Genomic DNA, 24,167 nt, shown 5'->3' on the forward strand with positions numbered 1-24,167 from the left:
TGCTTTTCCACCAGATATGTGTGAATACGTTGCTGTGGATGCTTTGGCTTCCAATAATCATATACATTGATATACATAGCATAGCACTGGTGGACACGGACTTAGTTAACCTATGTTTTTATATGAAAAGATGCAATTTATTTATATGTCTACTACATAAAAACTTGAATACCCTAGAACTAACCTACTAAGGTGCTTAAAAACCTCTTTTTAACCTCAATAAAACTAACAATACCCAATTTCCTGCAGAATAAACGAAGCCATAGAATACCATCGCTACCACCTAATGTACGAGGCAGTCCAACCAGTGTCAGGAGAACCAATCTTCAAGCTGACGTCAGAACGGTTCACCCACGTCACCGTTGACGTCACCAGTGCGAAGAACATTGAAAAGCAGTTGGTACTCTATGTGGCGACTCAGGAGTCTAACGTGCTGAAGTTGGCAGTACTGCCGAAGTTGGATGGCGCGTGTCTGGTCGAGAGGTGGAAACTTAACGGCAAGAATGACAGCTTTGAGGTTCTCACCATGCAGTTTGTTAAGGATACTGTGAGTATTTTTTTTTTGTTATGATATCGATTATGACCATTGTTTTGTTATGCGGTTTCTCCTCTATTCATTTTGTCAAAATATAAGTCAGTAGATGACGCCTTAGTCAGGCATATACCTACCATCTCAGCGACATGTTGAAAAAAGGCCAAATCAACAGTACCTGCTATTTACTATCAGGTGTGTACATTGTGTAGAGACCTTTGAAAGAAGATAATGTGATAGAGTTATATTAAAATTAGGCCATTTGGCCTATCTAAATGAGAGGCAGGTGGATGACAATATATGTGCATGTATTTTCTTAGTAGCCCACTAAGAAAAGTGCCCATAGGCTCTATAGACTTTATAGGTTTCTATTATGATACATTTGTTGGTTGTAGCAAGCCAATAGCATAACTGTAACTTAGGACTTTGATTACACAAAAATTAACGAGATAAGTACAATTATGTTAGGATACAATATAACCAATTATTCTTTTCTTCCAGATGTCAATCTACGTAGGCGGTAAATCAGGCATATACCGTATAGTAGGGGCCCGGTGCGGGCGCTACTCGAGCCGGTCTGGCTGCGTCCTGGCCGGGGACCCGCACTGCGGCTGGGACGACGCGCGCGAGCTCTGCGTCCACGCCGCGGGTCGGGCCGCCGACCCCGCCTTCAAGCAGGACACTAGCGCCTGTCCCGCTATTGATGCCCCAGGTTCGTTGGTTCAACGTTTATAATACTGTTATGATGTCTATAGTGTTAGGTAACACTACCTGCTTTTCATCCTTGCAATCTTAAACCCAGTATATGGCATTGCCATAGGACTCACCCCCTATTACATGGGACTCATAACACAAATGGTGAAAAGTGGGTGTACATTGTATAAGGGCATTACGTGTCGTAATGTGCACCTCTGTCTACCCCTTCGGGGATAAAAGGCGTGATGTTGCATTGCAATCTAAAACAATTGAACATATAAGGACGTGTTTTGTCTATTCCCTTTAGTATGTTATCGATATCCCCGAGAAACGATATACGAGTATGTTACCCTTTAATGGTAAGAAATCGTTCATAGTACAAAATAACTCATATATGAGTATTCAGTTTATTATCTATCATTACGGTAAATAGGATATATGTAGGATAGGTGTAGAATGCCCTTCTAGGGCCCTATTCGACAGGCCTATCACCAGTATTAACTAGACGGATATTGGTTCATGACGCTGTTGATCTTTCATTTGAAAGTTGAACCTCTTTTTGTTTAATTTGACTTGTGAAAAGACTTACGTATGTACAGGTATCGTTCAAATTCTTAATACGTTAAACATTAATTTTCAATTCCCCAGTGGACGGAGGTTGGTCGAGCTGGTCGGAGTGGGAGCCCTGCATGCAGGACGGGACGTCGGTGTCCATGTACTCGGACAACAAGCCCGACATGTGCCAGTGTCGCACCAGGAGATGTGACAACCCTAGGCCGGCCTATGGCGGACAACCCTGTGATGGTACGTAGACACGAGTATTTATTTCATTAAAAGACTTATATATACCACGACATACTAAGATGGTTTTACATAAATAACGTATTGTCTTCATAGTCACAAAATATAGATTTAGAATTAAATATCTCGTTGTTTAAAGTTTTTAATGTGTTGTTCGTTGTATGACTATTATGTAATATGAATTTGTCAGAAGCTAAACAAATAACATGTACCATCTTTAAATGTACCTTTAGTTGTGAATTACGAATCAGCATATCAATCTTCATTCTTATTATCACATGGATATAAACTTAATTATTCAGGCTTTGGGTCCTCGTATGCCTTCCAAAGGTCTGGGACCCTGTGTCCCGTGAATGGAAGTAAACACTGATACATCACAACAACAGAACATACATAATGTGGTTTTATAATAACGTGTATCCCCCGTCCCCCAGGCGCCAGTATCTCGGTGACGAACTGCACGGTGCACGGCGGGTGGTCGAGTTGGTCGGGGTGGTCCAAGTGCTCGGCGTCGTGCGGCATCGCCATCAAGTCGCGGCGCCGCACCTGCACCTCGCCCGAACCCAAGTTCGGCGGCCGGGTCTGTGTCGGACTCGATATCGATGATGTCTACTGCAACCTGCCGCCTTGTCCCGGTTAGTATTGAGATAAACTACTATTATTTTAGTTAAGTTATAGTGTGGCAGGATAGATGTACGATTGAACAATAATAATTAGATAGGAAAGTATACTATGTTGAAATATTTTGTAAATTAATCCCCCTGTAGATCATTGAAAGCAATTAAGATTAATTCCTGGCCCGTCTAAACCGCAATATCTTACATACACGTAACATAAGTCTTTTGATCACAAAGAGCGAAGCAGAATTGCATAATACCTTCCTAATCCCCAAATTCCTAACGCCCAAAAGGCCAGCAACGAACTTGTAATTAACTCTTCTGGTGTCACTCTATCAAGTGAGAAGAAAACTCGTTTCCGGTCTATCTCATAACAAAAATACTATGTGAATGTGTACTTAACATAGACTAACTTTTATATGTAGCAGGCTCCTGTAACATATTACCAAAAAATAAACTTTATCTCATCTTCATTTTCAGACCCAAACCTCGCAGCAGTGGATGGTGGGTGGTCAGACTGGGGTCCTTGGTCCACTTGTACAGCATCGGGAGGTCCTGGTTGCGGCCCTTCGGGAGGGTGGAAGGAGAGGCACCGGGAGTGTAACAACCCGGTACCTAAGAACGGAGGGGCCGAGTGTGAGGGACTTAGTACTGAGAGACAGGCCTGTGATATGGCGCCTTGTGAGGTCAGGAAGGCTACGGCGTGGACACCTTGGGTGCAGATACCTGGTATGTAGCCAAACATAATCTTATAATGTATGTCTTTACTGAGGAAATTTATAAAGAGAGAGTATATTGTGAGAACGACACATAAATGTTTAATAATAAAATTAAAGTTATTTTGACAGCTTTACCGACCAAAATTCATAATAATATATTGTTATTTACAGGCAACGGATCAGACGGAAGTTATACAGAAAAAAGATTTAAGTTCCAATGCAGAGCTCCATCCCCTGAGCAACTGAAGGTATGTAATGTAACAGCAATTTTCTTAGCAAAATCCACATTACAATACTTTTATTTAAAACTTTACACTAACAACAGTTGCAACCATTTCGTACAAGACTTGCCATCGAAAGTATTACGGTAGTTAAAATATCATTCATCAACCATGATAGTCACTAACTGCCATACTCAGTCCTTTAATGGTTAATTAAACTCTTCCTTAGTAATAATTTGGTTTAGAAAACAATTGCTAAGGACTTAGGGTTAAGTAACCATTAAATGACTCTGAATGCGCAGTAAAAGTAACGTACTAACTTTAAAAGATCATTTATTAATTAATCCTAATATTCACTACAATCCATTTTTCTTTCATCAGCTCTCAATGGTCCGCGAAGACGAACGCTACTGTAACTCCCGCGGCCGCTGCAGCAGTGAGCCAATATCTGACAATGACGTCGGCTGGGAGGCCTGGGGCGCGTGGGGGCCCTGCTCCGTCTCCTGTGGAGGGGGACTCCAGAGGAGGACGCGGAGGTGTCTCAAACACGGACAGTGTCATGGACCTAGTGAGATGTTGCAGGCTTGTAACAAGTTGGCTTGTACTGGTTAGTACCTTTTGATTGTTATTGATAAATATGTTTCAAGATTTGGAATAGGTATAGTTCATATAGCAAATTGCTTTTTGATTCTCGAAGTATTGGTCAGAGGTGCATAATATGTGTACTATGTAATATTCACTTTTCATGTCCTAAGTTACAGATTCTAAGCCTATTGCCATAATCTGGGTATATTCTTATTATCAAGAATATTAATTTTACTTTATGATATTAGCCGTTTTATTCACATCGATTTTGAAGCTAGGTGTGATATTTATGTAATTGTAAACCTACCTATAACGAAGCAAAACATCTTAGCGTAAGTCACTTTAAATAAATATTTCCCAGTGCTAACCCTCCTGACATTGTTACCAGGAGAATGGTCGTGTTGGAGTGAGTGGAGCGAGTGCCGCGGCGAGTGCTCTGGGTCGGGCAGCGTGGCGGGGCACAGCACCCGCTCCCGGGCCTGCGTGTCGCCGGGGGGCTGCGCAGGGCATAGCGACGAGTGGGCCGCGCTCGAACGACGCGTCTGTGTCAAGAACTGCGCAGGTACACCATCATTTTCAGATACAGCCCATTTTAATACCCTACCTACCTGCTGTTATCCTTATAAGAAATAGAATTGTGACATAAAGATTTATACAAAATGTATTATTGAAACTGGCCAATAATCACTATAACAGTTGCTAGTACTGATCTAGTATGAAAGTTAAATTATTGATGTGTTACGGACGACTTTGGTAATGTCCATTACATTAGCATTACTATGGTAATACACCACAAAACATCATTCGAAATCATTTCTTCCATTCAAAGTCTTGCATAACTTTTATTTACAATTTATTTCCGTAAAAGATGTATTTTCTTTAGTTTGACGTTACTTTTTTAAATTTCTAACAACTGAGACCGACTTAAGCCAGTCACACTTTCCGGATAGAATTGTCAAGACTAACATTTTATCATTTCTGTAGGCTCAGAAGCGGGTTGGGGTGAATGGGGTCCTTGGGGAGACTGTGTGGGCGGGGAGCGGATCAGGAAGCGAGCGTGTCTGGCCGGGGCCTGTCTCGGGGCACAGCTGCAGGTCGCCAGGTGTGCTGATGATGGACAGGATATTGACAGTGACCAGGATATTGATAATGGTATGTAATTCTTCGTTTTTATTTGTTTTGGAAGAGATATTACAGCTATGATTTTATTGTAACTTTCGTGAGACATACTAAATTAATTATTATGTTATCGGCTTACTCACGTATCGTTTTGACGAGGAACTCGACTAGTTTCAAGCCATGCTAGTTGTTAGTAGCAGTGCGACAATCGCCGCGTCGTGTGTTGCGTAATGCTGCTCATGAATATGAGCCTCTAGCATGGCTTGAAACTAGTCGAGTTCCTCGTCAAAACGATACGTGAGTAAGCCGATAACATAATAATTAAGATATTACAGCTATTTGTGTTTTAGGTAAAACACAATGCACCAAAAAATTTAATGATTTCCTGATATATTCTGTCTACTGTTGTAACGAATAAAAATAACAGTTTGTATAATCAGTGCCTTTAGCAAATATAATTTAATTTTGTATTTAAATCTATAGAATATTTCAAGTCACTCAAGTTTTGTTTTGAGTTCGTTTTAATAATTAAATATGTGTATTTTACACAAATTATAGTAATACGATGTTAATGTGTTTGCCATTAAAATGTTCCATGAACATTCCATTACCTAACCAAAATAATTTTCTTTACCAGAACTATACGCGATGCCAGCTTACAGCCAAAACGTAGAGATGGCGTCCTTCGTCACAATGGGCAACAACGAGACTCTCAGTATAGGCAGCATCATAGGCTGCGTCGTCGGAGCCTTTGCCATGGGTGAGTTTTAATTTACAACGTAGTTCTACCGCGTGAACATAGGTGGCGCTGTACTAAACTACATGGCGGTCAATGCTTTAAATATTTTTTTTATGGTTTATTTTTAGAATTTTTGTGTAATTATTGTTGTTAATGAGTAGATTAGGCAGTATTCTATATTTATTAAAAACATATTTGGTATTTTTTTGTGTTTTTATAGGTTTTTTAATAGGAAGTTCTAGATCGCGCTTGTAAAGTTTTCATCAAAGTTAGTACACTCGTATAATTTCGTGCGGTGTTGTTGTGTCTATTGAAAGGAGAGACGGTTAGCACTCCCCTTGACAAGGATGGAACACACAAAATTGGTTAAGGCACAACTTGACCACATTTTTTTAATACTTTTTGTTATTTATTTTCATATTTTTAATTGTTATTTTTTATATTTACTATTTTTTTTTCAATAATAGGATTTATTGGTATAGTAATAATGATAGTTGATAAGATTTTTTGATAGTGATATTTTTTGGGAATATAGGTTTAAAAATATAACATAACATCACGCTTTTATTCTCATTTTGTGAAGGGGTAGGCAGAGGTCCACTTAAAGTGTAACGTGAACTTTTCGTCAGTTGTAATTACGAGTTCTATATAATGATTATACATATAGTTACTATTAATATACATTGGGCACAATTTTGTAAAGCTGAAGTTTGTTTGAACTCCCTAATCTCCAGAATTACAGTTTAGAATCGAATAATTATTATTTTTGTCAGATAGTCCACTAACTTATCGAGGAAGGCTTGTAAGTCATAAAACATTTCGCTATAATCAATCGGACCTGAGCACTGGACAAATGCTTGAGTACCTAGCTACTTATTTTTTTTTTTATATCTCGCTACGATCAATCGGACCCGAGCACTGGTCGAGTACTTGAGTAGATAGTTATTTATATGAATTTCTTTGTACCCTAGGTTGCCTAGTCTGCCTAGCGGGTGTGATATTCTGCCAACGGCGCGGCACTAGAATGCCGTGGAACAAGCAACACCGCGTGCCTTCCAGCCCGCACTACATCACCGCCAAACAGAACAGTTACGTCACTGTGCCGCTCAAAGAAGTTGTAAGTTGTTTATTTATTTATTTATCATATCAACAACCTATAAATGCGGTACTGCTGACCAAAATGTAGTTAGTTAAAGCCCGTAAACGAACAGACGGATCTCCTGATGGTAAGCAATCGCCGCCGAGTTACAAGCGTGTTGCTTGTTTTTGGGGGTTAGGAATTGAAAGGTTGTTGGGGAATCGGGGGTTGGGAATATTGGGAAGGGGTTAATTCACTCACACAACGAAACACAACGCAAGCGTTGTTTCACGTCAGTTTTCTGTGAGACCGTGGTATTACTCCGGTCGAGTAGTTTTATTTTATATTCTTTTCTAACATCATACTTTCATCCACAGCCGCGAAAAGCGAAACGCCAACCATCGTTCACGGGGATCGGCAGTACTAGTGGTCTTCTTTTATCGAAAAGCAACAATATATCGAACGCGAACAACCACAACACAGCGGCAACGACTCCCAAACTCTACCCGAAAGCTATCGCGAACGAGTACGATTCTCTCGGCACATTGCGAAGGCATTCTAACCAACCGAACAACAAAAACAACTTAGATATTGAAGAAGACAAGTTTTATTGAAGAATGGTGTGAATATTTAACTTTAGTGTCCAAGTAATAGAGCCTATTTTTCGTTGATGAAGAAGAGTTTAGTTGAAAAACATCCACCAAGGAATTTCAACTTTAATGTGAAGGGAACAGAGTTTATTTTTCAATGCTGTCGACTTTTGTTCATCGATGAAGCTTTACTGTCATTTTTCTGCATGGAAGAAGACGTTCATTGAAAAAAAACCGTCAGAGTATTGAAATTTCAACTTAAACGTTTCGATTTCAGAGTTCATTTTACAATGATGTCGATTATTATTCATCGATGAATGCTTATTAGAGCTACTTGTACGTGTGATACAGTAATTTCAACTTAAACTTTCAAGAAACAAAGCTCATTTTACAATGACGCATCAGTATCATGCATGACTAGATAAGACAAGGAGATTTGAACTATTTATTGATGTTAATAAGGTTGGATTTACCTTGTTAATTAATTCGAAGAGGCTGGTGTTAGTGCGGTTGTGTTTATAGCCTGTGATAGTATAAAGAGTGTTTGAAATAAAGTACGGACAAGAAAAAAAAACTATTTTTTAAACAAATGGTGACTATTGTGGTTCTTGTTAAGTGTATTATAAAGAGTGTTTAATGAACTGCCAATAGTATAATAAACATAATTATGCTGATATTTTTTTGACATTTACTTGCGTATGCGCAAGTATAATGACCGGAGTGTTGATGAAAACACGTCAAGTTATTTCAAAAATGTTCAAATTTTATTGTATTTTTTTTTTATATTTGATATATTGGGGTATTTCTATGTGTCTACAGAATAGTGTACCTATTTCATTATATACCTATATATTGCCCAAACTGTAGTTCCTTGCCGATTGTACGGAATCTCTTGAAGAAAAAATAGTTTTCAGTGATTATAAAGTTATTCCTATACTGTAAGGCGTGTATTGGATCCCTCCAAAATATTTTATAATTATTGTTCATAGAAAATGAATTAATTGTTCTTTGATCATATAGTTTCATGTTAAAACAATAATTTGTATTATACATATATTTTTTTTTGTGATATCTATAATTTCGTTGCAACTGACATTTGAAAATGTTGCCAGAATGTTTAATGAATTTGAATTTTGCATTTTATTGTTATATTTTCTATATTTTATATTAAAGTATCGTATTTTATTCAATGCCTTTGACAAACTGTTAAAAATGTTGAACGTTTTTGACAAGACTCATGTATGAGTGTGTATTGAATGACTATTTAATCTGTGGTCTATATTTCCGCTGTTGTGATTGGCTGGTAGCTATGTGACGTTTAGCCACAGATTAAAAATGTATTTAAAAATAGAAGGCGATGCGATTATTTAATTTTGTAAAAAGAAATATTAGTTTATTTAGTTATTTTTATTAAAATTTTAGGCCGTAGGTAATGAATCCAGTGCCATGCTACTAAAACATGTAAAAATAATTAAATCCCAGTATATTTTAGTTTTTAATAAGAGGAGTTTGTACGACAAAACAAAAGTATGTGCCATGTAAATAAGTAGGTAGTATTTTAATACAATTGTAAATAAAATGTAGTTTTTTAATTAAGAAAATTTTATATATTAAGGTGCTCCCACACAGCAGTTATATAACGTTATACAACATTGTGTAACATTTATAATAGCATGTAACATACTCTACAACCACTGTTAAAATTTGTTTAAACACAAATGTTATTGTTACACATTGTTGTATAACGTTATATAACCGCTGTGTGGGAGCACCTTAAAGCAGTACAAATAGAGGTGCCTTCACATACAATATTTTACATAGAAAAAGTATACAGATTGCATATTTACACTATATTTCAAATATAAAGCTATTTACTTCATAAAATAATTATATTTTTGTCACAGAGAAATGTGTAGGTAACGTAATTACTGGTTGTATAGGAAAAAGTATGTTATTGTATGAGCAGGAAAGATTAATTTACTTTGACAGTGACTATTTCCTTTACAACTTGTTATGGTTGAAAATAATTTCGACAGTGAAAACGACTCATGTTGAGTCATTAGAAGTGTGGGTTATTATTTTATGTATGGAAATTTTATACTTTTTTATTTTACCTTTTTTAATGGTAGACTCTTATGCCTCGTTTACATTTATAATTTTGACTAGTGACTTGCTCAAGTCACTGGTATGAATTATAAGTGCGAACGCGGCTTCATGATTGTGTGTATCAGATTTATTTCATTTTCATTCATGTTTGTTTGTTGCCAAGATATGAAGGAAATTTCAGAAATGTAATCAAAATTAATGTGAGCAGTGTTCAGACAGATTTACTTGGTTTCAAATGTTGATATTTATTATTTACATTATACATTAAGTATAACTATTAAATACAGCACATAAAACGATCTACATACAAATAATTAAGAAGTCAAAATTGTCTTCAAAACTATTTATTCGAACACTAAAATTTGTAACAGCAACAAATACTAAGATTCTATAAATTATTTTTTTTTTCAATAAGAAAATGACCAAGTAAAACTGCCAAGTAACACGCCTGATTTTAAACGGGGCACAATACGTGTATATTGTTTCACATAGCACTAGGTATAAGTGTACCATGATTGATGTCTTCTGAAGGTCGAGACTGATGGGACCATAATATTCTATGACAGCGTTTCCCAAACATTCCACCATGTCCTAGTATTTTCTCTTTTTATATTATATTTTTGTGATTCCATTAGATTATTTATGTCATACGGTTTACTCATGTCACTAAATCTTTGTGTGCTAAGTAGCATAACTTGAAACTAATCGAGTTATCTCCCCAAACAGTAAAATATAAATCAGTAATTATAGATAAAAATAAAACTTTGATTTAGTGGTGAAATAAATTATTTAAAAGAATTTGATAAACTTTGGTATCTTGGTAACGATTGAATATTTCGAAAATATAGCGGTAATATTGTTATTTTTTCAAAGACAAAGTCAAAGCATTTATTTCGATTAATTCTTATTAGGCACTTTTGAAACGTCAAATTGAATTCTCCACCAGTGAAGCTAGATGCTCGGTCCAAAGTGTAGATTCAATTGGAGAAGAACGAGCAAGAAACTCCATCGTTACTCTTTTATTTTGGTACCTTATTGAGCAGCTGGCCGATGTTTGAGGAACGCAGTTTCTAGCGTTATTGTTTGTTAAGAGACAACCTTGGTTATTGTTCCACTAATAGAACAAAATTGTCGCTAGACGTGTTTTAAGGGGAGTGCCTAAATATCAGGGTTTGTTTATCATATTTACATTATTAATTTTGTTGTGATGTTCTAAGTGTTGGTGGTTTTAAAAGATAATTAATGTTGATACTGGTTAGTGTGATTACTTAGTTGCAGTTGAAAGTGAATTTATTTGTACTTTCTTTAAAAAGCAATTTTTCAAAACGTGTATTTTTATGTCAAAAAATAATACTATGTGTACAAAAAATTGTGTGCAACACCTATAGCACGGGCTTGCTTCGAACGAAAACGTAACCGTGTGAATGAACCAACCAATCAGAGTGCCGAACACGGTCTCGTTTTGTTCAACATAAAACAAACTCTTACTAATGGTACAGGAAAAAGTATACGTGAGTGACTTACTTGACTTAAGGTCCTATGACCCCTAGATGGGGCAGAGGGCGTCGACAGAGGTCCTCCATCTCGATCGGTCTTGAGCTTCCCGCTTCACCTCGCTCCACGTCAAGCCGATGCCCGCCGCTTCCGCCACTACAGTACGTCGCCAGGTTTGCCGAGGACGGCCACGCTTCCTTTTCCCCTGGGGATTCCACTCTAATGCTTGTTTAGGAATGTGGTCGGGGCCTCTTCGGAGAGTATGGCCAATCCATCCCCACTTGCGGCGTTTTATTTGGCGATCGATAGGACTTTCGTGGCATTTCTCCAACAGGTCTAAGTTGGAGATGGTCTCGGGCCAGTAAATACCGAGAATGCGACGCAAACATCGGTTAACGAAGACCTGGATTTGGCGGGAGATGTCCTTCGTTACCTTCCACGTCTCGCACCCGTATAGCAGCACCGATTTGACGTTGGACCCGAAGATCTTAAACTTGATCCTTCGGGTCAGTTTTCGGGACTGCCAGACCGGTCTCAACTGCGCGAAAGTTGCTCGAGCTTTGGCGATCCGTGAGGCGATGTCCTCCTCACTTCCTCCAGTTTCCGACACGACGCTCCCGAGGTATGTGAATTTGTGGACGCGCTCCACTGCCTCTGTGCCAATCAGCAACGGTGAATTATTCTTCACGCCAGATCTTATTTCTTTGGTCTTCCGGGTATTAATTTTGAGCCCTGTTTTTGCTGCCTCCTGTCGCAAATCGTCCAACTTAGCTTGCATGTCGGCATGGGTGTGACTCAGCAGGCAAAGATCGTCGGCATAGTCCAGGTCTTCTAATGTGTTGGACAGTCCCCATTCTATCCCGCGGCGCCGTTTATCTGTGATGCGAAGCATAATTCCGTCCAGGACGACCAGAAAAAGCAGAGGTGACAGAAGGCAGCCTTGGCGGACACCTGCGTGCACCGCTATGTCTTCCGAAATGAGACCGTTGTGAGTTACTCTACAGGAGTACTTTCTGTAGATACTTTCCAACAGGCGGACAATCTTCGGTGGCACTCCAATTTCTAGAAGACGAGACCAGATGCTTGGCCACTTCAACGTGAGTACTGGTGTGAAAAATAAAAAAGACAACAAAATTTGTCATAGGCACACATACATTATTAAATTCTTTCTGTATATTTCTAACCAGTATCAACGCTAACCACTTCGTGGTTATACAAACCATAAATCAATACTCTAATCCTCAATACATCAACATTATAACCGAACGCTCCTCCAAACAAAAGTTATTGTTAATTAAAACTATGTACAAAGTTGTTATATAAGATTATCGGTCCCAAAGTCCCAGGTCAAAATAGTTTGGTATTGTGCCCAGAATTGGCCCTAGTTTCCCATTATCACTGTTCAATGTCACTTGATGGGAATACAATGAATTTCACTTAAGCAGTGTAATTTGCGACCGTCCCGACCCGATTTGTGTAATCTCGTTCAAACGTTCGCATTTGATTTTACGTGAAGATAATAGTAAAATTCAGTTATTAGTAAATTATAAATGTCAGACTTGAAAATTCATCTCAAAATTCTATTTAACCATCTGTAACTAACACAGCTCAAATACTAAGATTATAAGGCGCTAGAATTTCTTTGAACAATCTTGAGCTGAGCTAATAATTGTTAAGATTTCTATGTTTAAAATAAAACCTGAGATTCATCGTTGCATTTATTCAATGCTTTTGTCGAAGAAAATTCTGTACAAAGAGAAAATCTGCGACGTTTCTTCTTAACGATATTATTTATACCTTCTTTATTCAGTCGGAAATCTTGAAGATTGTCCACCATATTGTCTGGAGTGAAATTCATTGTACCTAGTTGACTTTAGAGACGCAAGGTGATATGTTTATATACGTGTGACAGGGAATGCTACGATTGTTACGAAGTTCAGAAAGGTCAAGTTATATTGGTTCTGCAATCAAACATGGCGTTATCCAATCCCGCGTTAGCGAGCGAAAAATACCGCTTCGGTCTGCGAAATTTTGTATTATTTCATTGTTTTGGATTTGAATACATTTTAAGTTAGTTTTCATTAAATATTATCATATCATTATATTTCTAAGAGGCTTTTTTATCTCAATAACTCACCGATTCATGTCTAAATCTTAAGAGATTACCTATTCTTGTGATTTGTAACGTTGATGCCTTAGTTATGTCTATTCCTAAATGTTTAATTATGTAAAATGTTTATATAAGACGCTGTACATTGTTATTAAGCTAATTAAAATAACAATAAAGACTGTCACATATTGATAACATTTTGTTTTATTACATTTAGCAAATCGATTATAAATTTTCCACTCGATAACATGAAATTAAAGTTTTCTGACTTTATAAACACTTGATTGCACGGTTGGCACGTTGGCTGTGCAACTGGCTACGGCTCCCGCGCAACGATGGTTTCAATTCCTGCACGAAGCAACTCTTTGTATGATCCACTAATGTGGTTTCGGGTTTGAGTATGATATGAATACATGAACTTATATGATTGTAAACGCACCCGCAATACAGAAGAAAATCTTTGTGGGGCAACGTTTTAAAACAAAACAAAACAAAAAGAAAAAAACAAACAATTCTTAGTAAAGTTTCAAAGAAGAAAAGCAAACATGTTTATTGAATAAACCATTAATATTTATCATTTCTTCGACATCAAATACAATTTGCAGTTATTTATTCTGGTAATCTCGTTGAGTCGTGATAACAAGCTTCATGCATATTAATGAGAAGTACATTTCTGCTTACCTATTTATGCTTAACTAAGGCGAGGTAAACAAAAATACCTGGAGCACTTAGTATTAGATGTACTAAGATCATTTTATAGTAATAAACATACACGAAAGCAACCTTTGTTAAGTGGACGAAATCACGAAAGCTAATCACAATTTTTAATATATTATGTATTGCAACTGAACTCAAGAACAAAGACTTCAATGAACTCAAGAACTATAAAATACGGCTTACCACGTGAATATCTCAAAAACAGGAGATTACCTCGCCCAAAGCGTGAAAAGTAATTGGATGCCTCCTTCAAAAAAAGCTTAACAATGACGTGATTTTCGTTACCCCTTGGAATGTACTATTGATAAAAATTAAATGTGAAACTAATTATTTTCAAGGAAACTTAAGCTTAGGACTCGCCCGACTGGAAACCTTGCAATATCTTAAAAATTATGTTCCAGTTCTAAAATGAATCATTTTCGTGGCCCACCTAGACGTACACACCATTTGAAGGACAGGGTCGGACCTTTGAGTTTAAGGTTCACATCCTTCCTGTGTAAGTCTAGGAAATTAACGAAATAGTAAAGAAATAAACCTCTGTAAGTATCGATTCTCCCGAAGTAATTTGGTTTTCTAGAAACATTGGAAAATTTTCGCCCCAAAATTCTTAATATATTGAGTAGACATTCCGGATTACCTGCGTCCTCGCTGAGAACGCGAAGTGACATGTGCGCTCATTAGTTCGTTAGACAGCGTGACACGATATTAGGCAGCGAACGTGATCGGTATGCAAATTACACAGCATGTTGTTTACTTTGCTCTTACGCAAATAATATGTAGGCGTTAATAATATTTATATGGAATTGTTGGTGTTATTATTTTCATGTGCTGTTATACTTTGCCCCTAGCAGTATATTTGTAATGGGGGTTTAGGGGAAAGTGGGGGAAACACGAACACCTAAGGGAAAATATAAATAAAACAGTGGAATCAAATCACGAGTTTCTTTAATTATTAAAATAAACTTTACTTATCTGCTAACGTATTGGACTTTCAACATCATTATTTTTTTTAATAAAATTAACAAAATGACCGAAAAACAAAACCCTTAGTGTTCGGTTCAACCCAACTGATGTCGGGTAAAGCCGAACACCAAGTGGGGTAATGCACGTACTAACATTACTAAGGTAAATTGTAGTTTTTGGAACACAAGTATTTCCCGATCTGACAATGCTGAGTTTCTTGGTTTGAACATCGACTATAGCCTTTTTGAGATCCTCTGAACTGTATTTAGTTTCAGTTTTTCTTTTATAATTACGGGGCAGCTGAAACAATTTATTTGATGTGTTAGCATTATCAAAATCACCCGACAACATAATTTATGCCACAAAGAAGTCAACATAGACTGGAAAACACTTACCCTGTTTGCCAGTGGCTAGTTGGAAAAAAGATATGAACAGGGAACTAACAAAAAAAGGAGAAAGGAGTAATGCCGAACGTTCGAGATTACCCGACATGCAGCGTTCGCCTTTACCCCACCGGGTCGAAAAAAATAAAATGGAAAAAATATTTTAAGTTATAAAACTTTTACCAAATGCGTCACTGTCATTTGAATGGTTTAGTATGTAAGTTTCCCACTATGTAAAGTGTTAAATAACTATTCTCAATAGAAATAAAGCTACACCAAGTTCAATTTATCAAAAAATTACATCGAAAACATTGAAAATATTAAAATTGACATACCTTGAAAAGTACGTGCGTCCGCGTCTTTCGTGTCGTTGACTGGTGCTGGTGGTGGCGTGATCTTTGAGTTACCGGCGAGTGATATACGGCTATATCTTTCTAACATATTAAAACTATTGGGTTCGGGTTTATCCCGCGTTCGCGTTTACCCCACTTTCCCTAATAGCTTTTTTTTTAAGGTGTAAATCACATCTCCCGCCTTGGACAAGGCGAGAGGGAGTGTCCAGACTCTTACTGACTATAAACCACCCCATTCCTACCCCTGTTTTTCGAGTTGTAGCCCTGTTAAACCGCTAGTCAGTCCGCAGCTCCGGGTCGGCATCAGCCTTACTGGTGGTCACCCCTTCAGTGGTGGTCTGATGGCGCTCGATGTGTGTTGGTCAGAACGCGATGCGCCACACGCGGGTTTTGATTGGGTGGCTAGCTACCCTTGCTCGCCGTCCGCAGACCCGCATTCTTTAGCTTGGCCGGGACCGCTTGGTGATATCGCAAGATTTTCAAGCACTATAAAACCAGATCAGATTTAAGGTAACCTAACCTGTCCACTATCACGACGAGTAGGTCAGCAAGATTATAATGTCTGATATTTTATAAATAGGCCCATTTCAGATCAAAGTCACTACAACCATGTCATTTTACTAGCAAAAATACCCATTCTTTATAGGGGCTTAAAATATTATAAAGAATATCGATGTGTCCGAATCTATTGGTTTAAACACAAAGCAAAAATAACATCAATTATTATACCCAAACCGGCGTTGTAGGCGTAATATCAATTTCGAGCAATTTCCCCCATTTCGAGCGTCTTACTCTCGACCCAATTTAGATTATGGGCCAATAATATCGCAGTTCTCTCGGACGATTAAGGAAAGTGATTACAATGAAACACTGTTATATTTTACTCAAATAGTTTTATTACTGTCAATATAGTTTGTACTTCTAGATTTTCGTTGTGTATTAGGTAATAGGATGTTGTACTGAATTTTTTTATTTATGAAGATAATAATAATTCAGATATAATGACTATCATGAGATAGCGACTAGTTTAATTGAAATTAAAGATTTATCCACGTGGGTTTATTTATTATGAGCCCTGTGTGACAGGAACTTAGTTGTTTCACCCACTCTGCTCGGCTACTATTGTTCATAGCGTGACGTTTTATAGCTTTCTTCGATAAATGGACTTTTCAATACAAAAATAATTATTCAATTCGGATCAGTAGTTTTGCAGCTTAGCGCGTTCAAACAAACAAACTCTTCAGCTTTATATACTAGTATATACAACGTGTAACAAAATACCCATATACATCAAGAAGCGCTGATGAATACAGGTTGAATAGAGTCTCTACACGAAGTTTCAGCTGAAAATACGATTTAAAAAATTTTTGTACCAAATACTTGGTATCGCATGTTTCTTCATTTTAAATCATACAAACATGTCACAACACTACAGGGATCACTCGCTAATATTACGAAACATTTCTTCTGTCAATCTGATCGCCTAGTACCTGTCTACCTAATTTTGAATCACGCGGCGGCGCGATTTGAAAAATTCATAACTTGGTACCATGAAAACATGAGTTTAAAAACCCTTCCCGTATCGTTTGTTATGTTATCTAGAAGCCGTGCAATTGATATGTATACCCCTTTTTGTTACACGTTGTATATAAATGTTTCAGAAATATTGGAAAGCCTTTTTACTTGGAAAATCTCTTTTTATTTCTCTTTTCTCTTAACGCAGTCTTGCAACCAACTTTACTGCATTTTTTTAAACATCTCTTTCAGCAGGTAGCTCAACAATTTATATAAAAGAAAAACTTTAACACAAAATATAGTAGAAACAATAAGTAACAGTTCAATTTCTAAGTACTGGTACCAAGAGACAAGTCGCGAAGGAGACTCGAGCATTACTGATGAGTGACGTAGTACGTATTCTATGGCGTCTGCCGCGCGAGCCGGCGCGGGCGCTGGTGCGTCAAATATGGCGGTGCGCAGGCGATGCATGTTGGTGCGGTAGCTGAAAGGAAACATTTATTGATGATTAGTTTGTTTCGGGTTTTAATGATGTCTTCAATGGTATGGGCTGAAGAAACCGTATTTGTAAGTAAAAATTTATACAAGGTATTTTTTTACTAAAAATCACGGTTTTTTTCACGTACTCTCCATTAATGGAGAAGAGAGCTTTGCTAGTTTCGAGTAACAGGGGGAACTTTTCATTACGAGTTATTATTAAAAAAACTATCAGACTCAAGGAGCTGAAGAAACAGTACTTGATCCTCATGTCAGTTTATAAATTAAAAACTTATAAGTAGGTGTTCTTTAGCTTAACTATAGGTTTCTTTCATCAAAACTAGTTCAGCAGTACAGTTAGTAATACGGACTTAAGTAACCAGTTTCTAAATATTTATTTACTTACCTTTCATTTTTCATAGAAAGCTCAATAATGTTCCTCAGCTCTTCATCCCCTATCGTCTCCAAGTCTACAGTGGCGCCAACTTTGTGATGTGCCAATAGCTCAGCGTTCCGCCACTGGTCTCCAGTCAGCGGTAGACCGAGGACAGGTACCGCTGCTGCTATAGCCTCGTCGATAGACTGCTGGCCACACTGACTTAAAAACAGTTTGACATTTGGGTGATCTGAAAAAAAGAGAATGATTTTAAAGGCTGATCTTACGTTTTGGAACCCTCGGCAAGTCGTCGTCTCGTCCTACAAAGTTTGGCAACTCCTCTGGGTGTTTCAGGTGTCTATGTCTATGGGCGGCGTCGATTGCTTACCATCAAGTTATCAGTATACTCGTTTGCCGGCCCATGCCATACAAAAGGCGGATAACACTTTTATTTTATCGAATTACACAATAGCCATGTGATAAAACACTGTCTTACTAAAACAGTTCGATTTAAGTAATTAATGTGCATTGAGCACTGAAGATGGCTATAATTTCTTACTAATCTGTAGCTTAGCTTCAATTATAGTATCAAAAACAGAAAATTTCACGGTGTAGAATTAACTAATTAAAACTTAAAATGTTCATCAACACTTGGAACTCACTTAACAATGCTGCCTGAGGGAACCATTTCCCAAGTCTGACGTTGTATGGCAAATCTTTAAGGACTTCATCCCATTTCCAAAGCACTGAGCAGGGTAGTTTGCTGAATGCTCTAATCAGCTTGTGTTTAAGATGCTCTGGTACCATCGAGGGTCGAACGTTGGTGCCTTGGCTGACATAGACCACACCAGCCGTTGATAAATCCAAGATCTCTTCCATTTGCTAGAGGAACCGAAATAAAAAGTATTGTAATGAGTTTTTTTTGGTAGATATCTTCCAAATCTTGTCTACAAAACCATCTACAAAACTTATATTGTCTTCTATTATAGGGCAAAAAGGGTAATGTTGTCTTTTAGGAGTTATATTGCCTATAACGGGACACTGGTCCTTCGCGATATGAGCAGCAACATAGGCATCTCAAACAAAATCTTCTGTGAATACTAAGACAACATCACCAGTCTGTGATAGTTAGAACAGACAATGGGCCTTCTCCAAAAATATATTACAAATATAAATAATATCGATAATCACATATTAATAACTTACTGGACTCAAATGCATCGATTTATTCCTATCTTGCAGATGAGTAGCTCCTAGATGTACCACATTCTTAGGCACTGGACGAGCCCCTTGCCAAGCTGGATGAATATTCAACACAAGTAACTCTATTTTCTTCATCTGCTCTCTTAACGGAGGCACATCACCAAACAGTTTCTTCGCTAAAGCATCTTCTTCTATTTCAAGTTCTTTGAGCATAGAGTCCAATTTCCAATACTCGTTCACCGCCAAAATCTTCTGCCAAAAGTTCTCATTCCATACATCACGTTGTAAGCTTGTTGGATACAGCAAAGGGTGCATGGGTCCACCTATGTTCTGGTATTCATTGAATAATGAACCTAGAGAGCTGACAGAAATTACAGGTACATCGTAAACGTAAGTCCAGAAGAGAGTCGGTCGGATCCAGGTCTCTAACAGAAGAAGATCGAAGGTCTCATTGTTGTGGATAAAGGATTTAATTTCTTCCGATTCAAATTGCTTTTCTACCACCTTAGTAGCAATTCTTAGAATATTTTTAAAGTCTTCATTGATGTAACTGTCTTTAGTAGAGATGTTCCGATCGTATCTCTTGTCCCAAACTTCATTTGTCACGTTGGAGACATCGATTTCTGTCAGATTTTCTGGTGAATCGCCTTTTGGGTATTCTGGTAGAGGAGTGATGAGGACGATGTCGTGGCCTCTTTGAAGTAGCTCATGTATGATCGATCTATGAGCACTCTGGTGGCTTATAAGCGGTGTTGGAAACACTGCTAGTATTCTTGAAGATTCTATTTGTATTAGAAGCGAGATAGTTATGAAGATTGTTAGAAACATTGTTTTTGTTTTATATATTTTTCTATAGCTCTTAATTCTTTCACTTTCTGAATAAAACTGCGTTCATCTTTAAGGTGGATGTTGATAGTTAGGTACTGAGAAAAGTAAATATTGATTAAGTATATACTGTTTTTGTTATCACAAGTGGATGAATGTAACATTTGCATATATCTAGTGTCATTGCATGTGTAGGTGAAAGGTTAATGGCCATGTGGTTCTATACCTTTTATTTTTAAATACCTACGTTTTTATAGGTAATTTATATAGACACAATAAAAATAGAGGAATAAAATGAATATAATAAATAATGACCGCACGGTTGGGCAAGCGACTGGCGTGCCACATGTAGCGTGTTCGATTCCCGCACGAAGCAACACTTTCTGTGATCGACAAATTGCTGTTTCGCGGGTTTGTGCACAAATGCTTTTTTATTTTAAGTTGAATACTAATACTTATCTATACATATAATAAAATCGTAGAAAAGTGCTGTCTGTACATTGAAAATAAAAATAAAAAAAATAGCAGGGGTTATTGTTATGTCGATGTCGAACCCAAAAATGTAATTAACTTTTTTTTGTCTGTTTGTCTGTTTGTCTGTTTGTCTGTTTGTCTGTTTGTCTGTTTGTCTGTTTGTCTGTTTGTCTGTTCGTCTGTGCGCGCTAATCTCAGAAACGGCTGATCCGAGTTGGATGCGGTTTTCACGAATATATTGTGGGATGCTTAAATTTACATTTAGTGTTTGTTTCATGTCAATCGGTTCATAAATAAAAAAGTTATGTCAAATTAAAGAATCACGTCGAACATTCTATGCTTATACCATTAATCTCCGCAACTATTTGACGGATTTGGTTGAAATTTGGTACAGATATAGTTTAGAACCTTAGAAAGGACATAGATATATTTTTATTTCAAAAATCAAAAAATAAAAATAAGAAATAAATTATTTATAAATAATTCTATGTCGATCGTTACACGACTTCGGTTCATGTTATTGTTTTAATTTATCGAAAAAAAGTAAATAAATAGTAAAAAGGTATGAAAAAAATAATATCAATATAATTAAACTTTTAGTACAAAGAAAATGCTCTAACGGAGTATAGATAATTCTATGTCGATCGTTACACGACTTCGGTTCATGTTATTGTTTTAATTCATGTTTTTGACATATTATTTGGTGGAAGGCGTAACATAATAGAAAACTTCTTCATGTTTGTTTGTGAAACAAGCGCGCACGTCATGGAAATTTTATCAACACGAAGATTCAACTATTTTGTTTCTTGTTTTTAGAAATGGTGCTTTTTGCTTGTATGTAACTGAACAACATTCTTACATGAAATATCGGGAGTTGAAATTCAAAGACCTTTAATGAATTTAAGGGTGTTAACTACACCATCGGGCGATCGTCGAACGATGCCTTCCATGCCGTCGGAATCCGTCCGCGTGCGGTGAACCTAATGTTTTCACGTCATGGAAATTTTAACAACACAAAGATTCAACTATTTTATTGTCTTTTAGCAACGGAATGTAACTGAACAACATTCTTACATGAAATATCGGGAGTTGATATTCAAACAGCTACATCATCGATCGTCGTACAATGCCATCCATGCCTTCGTGCCAATACTGAAAAATTTTTAAATAAATAAACGAGAATAGCCCAGTAGTTCTTTGCCCAGGAATCGAACCCGAGACCCTTTGTCCGGCAATCGTACTTGCTTCTATTCAACCAACGAGGCAGGGGTATTCAATAAATCTTCCAGCTAGTTGCTTTCGTATTTCAGTGAATTTGTTCACAAGTATTAATGTAATTTGATCACACGGGTCACTGTTTTAGGGTTTACGTGGATTTGTTACAGGTATAGGTGTTTAATAGTAGGTACATCTATATTTAAAAATAACTGAAATGAATAATATGACATTAAGAAAGAAAGGAAAAGCATTTATTTATGGGACATTACATGCACAGTGGTACAGACAAAATAATAATAAAAAGATAAATATTACAAAATTTTAAATAACAATATTTAAGTACAAAAACAGGTCTCTGAGCGTGTCTCATATTACTCCTTACTAAGGGTATTTATTTATTTATACTTTATTGTACACCCCAAAAGAACATAGGACAACATAAATAAGCACAGTAAACAATTGGCGGTCTTATCACACAAGGCGATTTCTTACAGAATAGGCGGTCTTATCGCATGAGACGATTTCTTACAGACAACCTTTGGATGGAGCTGACATAAGAGTCTGATATGGGTCGTCTAGTGTACAATTTTTAAATACATGAAATACTACATAAGGGGTACACAATATAACAACGATTTGTATATAGGTATTATCACACATCTAAATAATAAAAACTTTGTTAGTCTCGGTTGTCACCACTAAACCATCGAAGGAGACAAGGACTTTCAAAGACAATACTTAAATTAAAAATAAGCTAAAAATACCAAGAAAACTAAATTTCCCTTTCCCATTTTAGTTCCCCACAGTCGAATGGAAACATAGGACCATTCTAGAACTATACCCTACGCCACAAGATTTATTAGGACGTCAACCTCTTTGGTTTTGATTTATACATTCATGGCGCGTCTCAAGCGCCCTGAGCTGTGAGCTCCCCCCCTTGACGTTTAAATTTATCTTTCCTTTCTTCTAGCTCGCTTAGAATTAGTCTAATAGATCCAAGGAGTGAAGTTTGAATTTAAGAAAGAGTTAAGTTTTTATCCTTACTTTTCACGCAGGTTTCACTACATAATATATATATAGATAGAGACACTCTATCTCAGATTAACCTGAACCTTTTTCTGCGGATTACCTAGCGGGTTACCGGGGCTCCTGCTCGAAAAGCAGGAGTATGAACGGAGTGGTTTTTAGTCAGTAAGAGTCTGACACTCCCTCTCGCCTCGCCCAAGGCGGGAGAAATCATTAGATGATTATCCCCCTCAAAAAAAAAAGCTCCAAGACGTACACTGCTGAACATATGCCTCCCCCAACGACACTATGCTTAAAATTACTTAAATATTCTTGAGAATGTTCAGAGCCAATTTCATGTCGGTGTCACTATGATACAGTGAAGTTAATCATTGTATATCCGTGGGGCGCTATCGTGTTGTATCCGTTTGGCCATCCGCCAGACGTCATATCATCTGGCAGGTTGCCCAATTGGTGTCCAGCCGTAACCTCCACTTGTTTATCATCGTCATCATTAACTTATGGCATATTGTTGGTGTTTGGGAAGTGATTGACTACCTTATTACATGGACATTGGACACACACAACTGATGTTTGTCTTGACTTACTTGACTCCATGTCCGATACGTCTTTATACCCCAAGCCGGTAAACGAGCAGACGGATCACCTGATAGTAAGTGCATTATTGGTCTTTTGGGAGTTAGGAAATTAAGGATCGTTGGGGAATCGGGGTTGACAATGGGAAAATTGGGAAGGGGGGTAATTGGGCCTCCGGTACCCTCACTCACGTACACTCGTATAGTAGCTAATGCCCATGGACTGAAACGTACAGTTGACACTCTTCATCATTATCATATCAGCCACAAGATGTCCACTGCCGACCATAGGGCTCGCCCAATGGCTTCCAGATAGGCCAGTTCGGAGCGACCTGTATCCAATGGTCCTCTTTGACCTACGTTGGCACACACTAGATAGAATTCAAGTAATTCTAAAGACCTTTTAAAATTATTTTCAACCCTTCGCTACTAAATTCGTGTACATGAAAGCTAAATATAACTTAACTACAAGAATTTCAGTGGCATTATTTCAGTAGCCCTTATATCTTATTTATATTGAAATCAGTATACGATAAATACATTTAGTGAATAAATTGTTACGGTACAGACTATCATATCTATTCAGCGAACGGTTATCGCAATAATAAAATACATTAACACTATATTCACTGAGTATTAACAATGTAAAGTAGAT

The 24,167-nt window shown here is 37.3% G+C and overlaps 2 protein-coding genes, 1 long non-coding RNA gene and 1 other non-coding gene across 4 annotated transcripts in view; 2 read left to right on the top strand and 2 right to left on the bottom strand.

Annotated features, from left to right (window-relative positions):
• Window positions 1–10,983, top strand: part of LOC118277892 (semaphorin-5A) — a 45,002-nt gene extending 34,019 nt beyond the window's left edge. Inside the window, exons 9-21 of the mRNA XM_035596896.2 lie at window positions 250–547; window positions 1,034–1,244; window positions 1,877–2,032; window positions 2,464–2,664; window positions 3,127–3,375; window positions 3,537–3,613; window positions 3,968–4,193; window positions 4,560–4,733; window positions 5,156–5,323; window positions 5,928–6,050; window positions 7,001–7,146; window positions 7,485–9,312; window positions 9,477–10,983. Coding sequence (XP_035452789.2) covers window positions 250–547; window positions 1,034–1,244; window positions 1,877–2,032; window positions 2,464–2,664; window positions 3,127–3,375; window positions 3,537–3,613; window positions 3,968–4,193; window positions 4,560–4,733; window positions 5,156–5,323; window positions 5,928–6,050; window positions 7,001–7,146; window positions 7,485–7,721 — 2,266 coding nt within the window. The 3' untranslated portion in view covers window positions 7,722–9,312; window positions 9,477–10,983. The remainder of the gene's footprint in view (window positions 1–249; window positions 548–1,033; window positions 1,245–1,876; window positions 2,033–2,463; window positions 2,665–3,126; window positions 3,376–3,536; window positions 3,614–3,967; window positions 4,194–4,559; window positions 4,734–5,155; window positions 5,324–5,927; window positions 6,051–7,000; window positions 7,147–7,484; window positions 9,313–9,476) is intronic.
• LOC118278339 (U6atac minor spliceosomal RNA) lies at window positions 6,333–6,423 on the top strand. The gene has a single exon (XR_004783875.1). It is a non-coding gene; the product is annotated as a U6atac minor spliceosomal RNA (small nuclear RNA).
• Window positions 10,984–11,131: 148 nt separating the features above from the next.
• Window positions 11,132–12,962, bottom strand: LOC126911701 (uncharacterized). The gene is made up of 2 exons (XR_007706205.1): window positions 12,403–12,962; window positions 11,132–11,322 (listed from the first exon to the last, which is right to left on the bottom strand). It is a non-coding gene; the product is annotated as an uncharacterized LOC126911701 (long non-coding RNA).
• A 4,492-nt stretch (window positions 12,963–17,454) lies between these two features.
• Window positions 17,455–20,256, bottom strand: LOC118278122 (UDP-glucosyltransferase 2). Its single transcript, XM_035597199.2, has 4 exons — window positions 19,398–20,256; window positions 18,854–19,073; window positions 18,222–18,441; window positions 17,455–17,822 (listed from the first exon to the last, which is right to left on the bottom strand). The coding sequence occupies exons 1-4, from the start codon at window positions 20,220–20,222 to the stop codon at window positions 17,561–17,563; spliced, it is 1,527 nt and encodes a 508-aa protein (XP_035453092.2). The 5' UTR covers window positions 20,223–20,256; the 3' UTR covers window positions 17,455–17,560.
• Between the last annotated feature and the right edge of the window lie 3,911 nt (window positions 20,257–24,167).

The sequence above is a fragment of the Spodoptera frugiperda genome, chromosome 18 (genome assembly GCF_023101765.2).
Source record: "Spodoptera frugiperda isolate SF20-4 chromosome 18, AGI-APGP_CSIRO_Sfru_2.0, whole genome shotgun sequence".
In the NCBI taxonomy this organism is placed as follows: Eukaryota; Metazoa; Arthropoda; class Insecta; order Lepidoptera; family Noctuidae; genus Spodoptera; species Spodoptera frugiperda.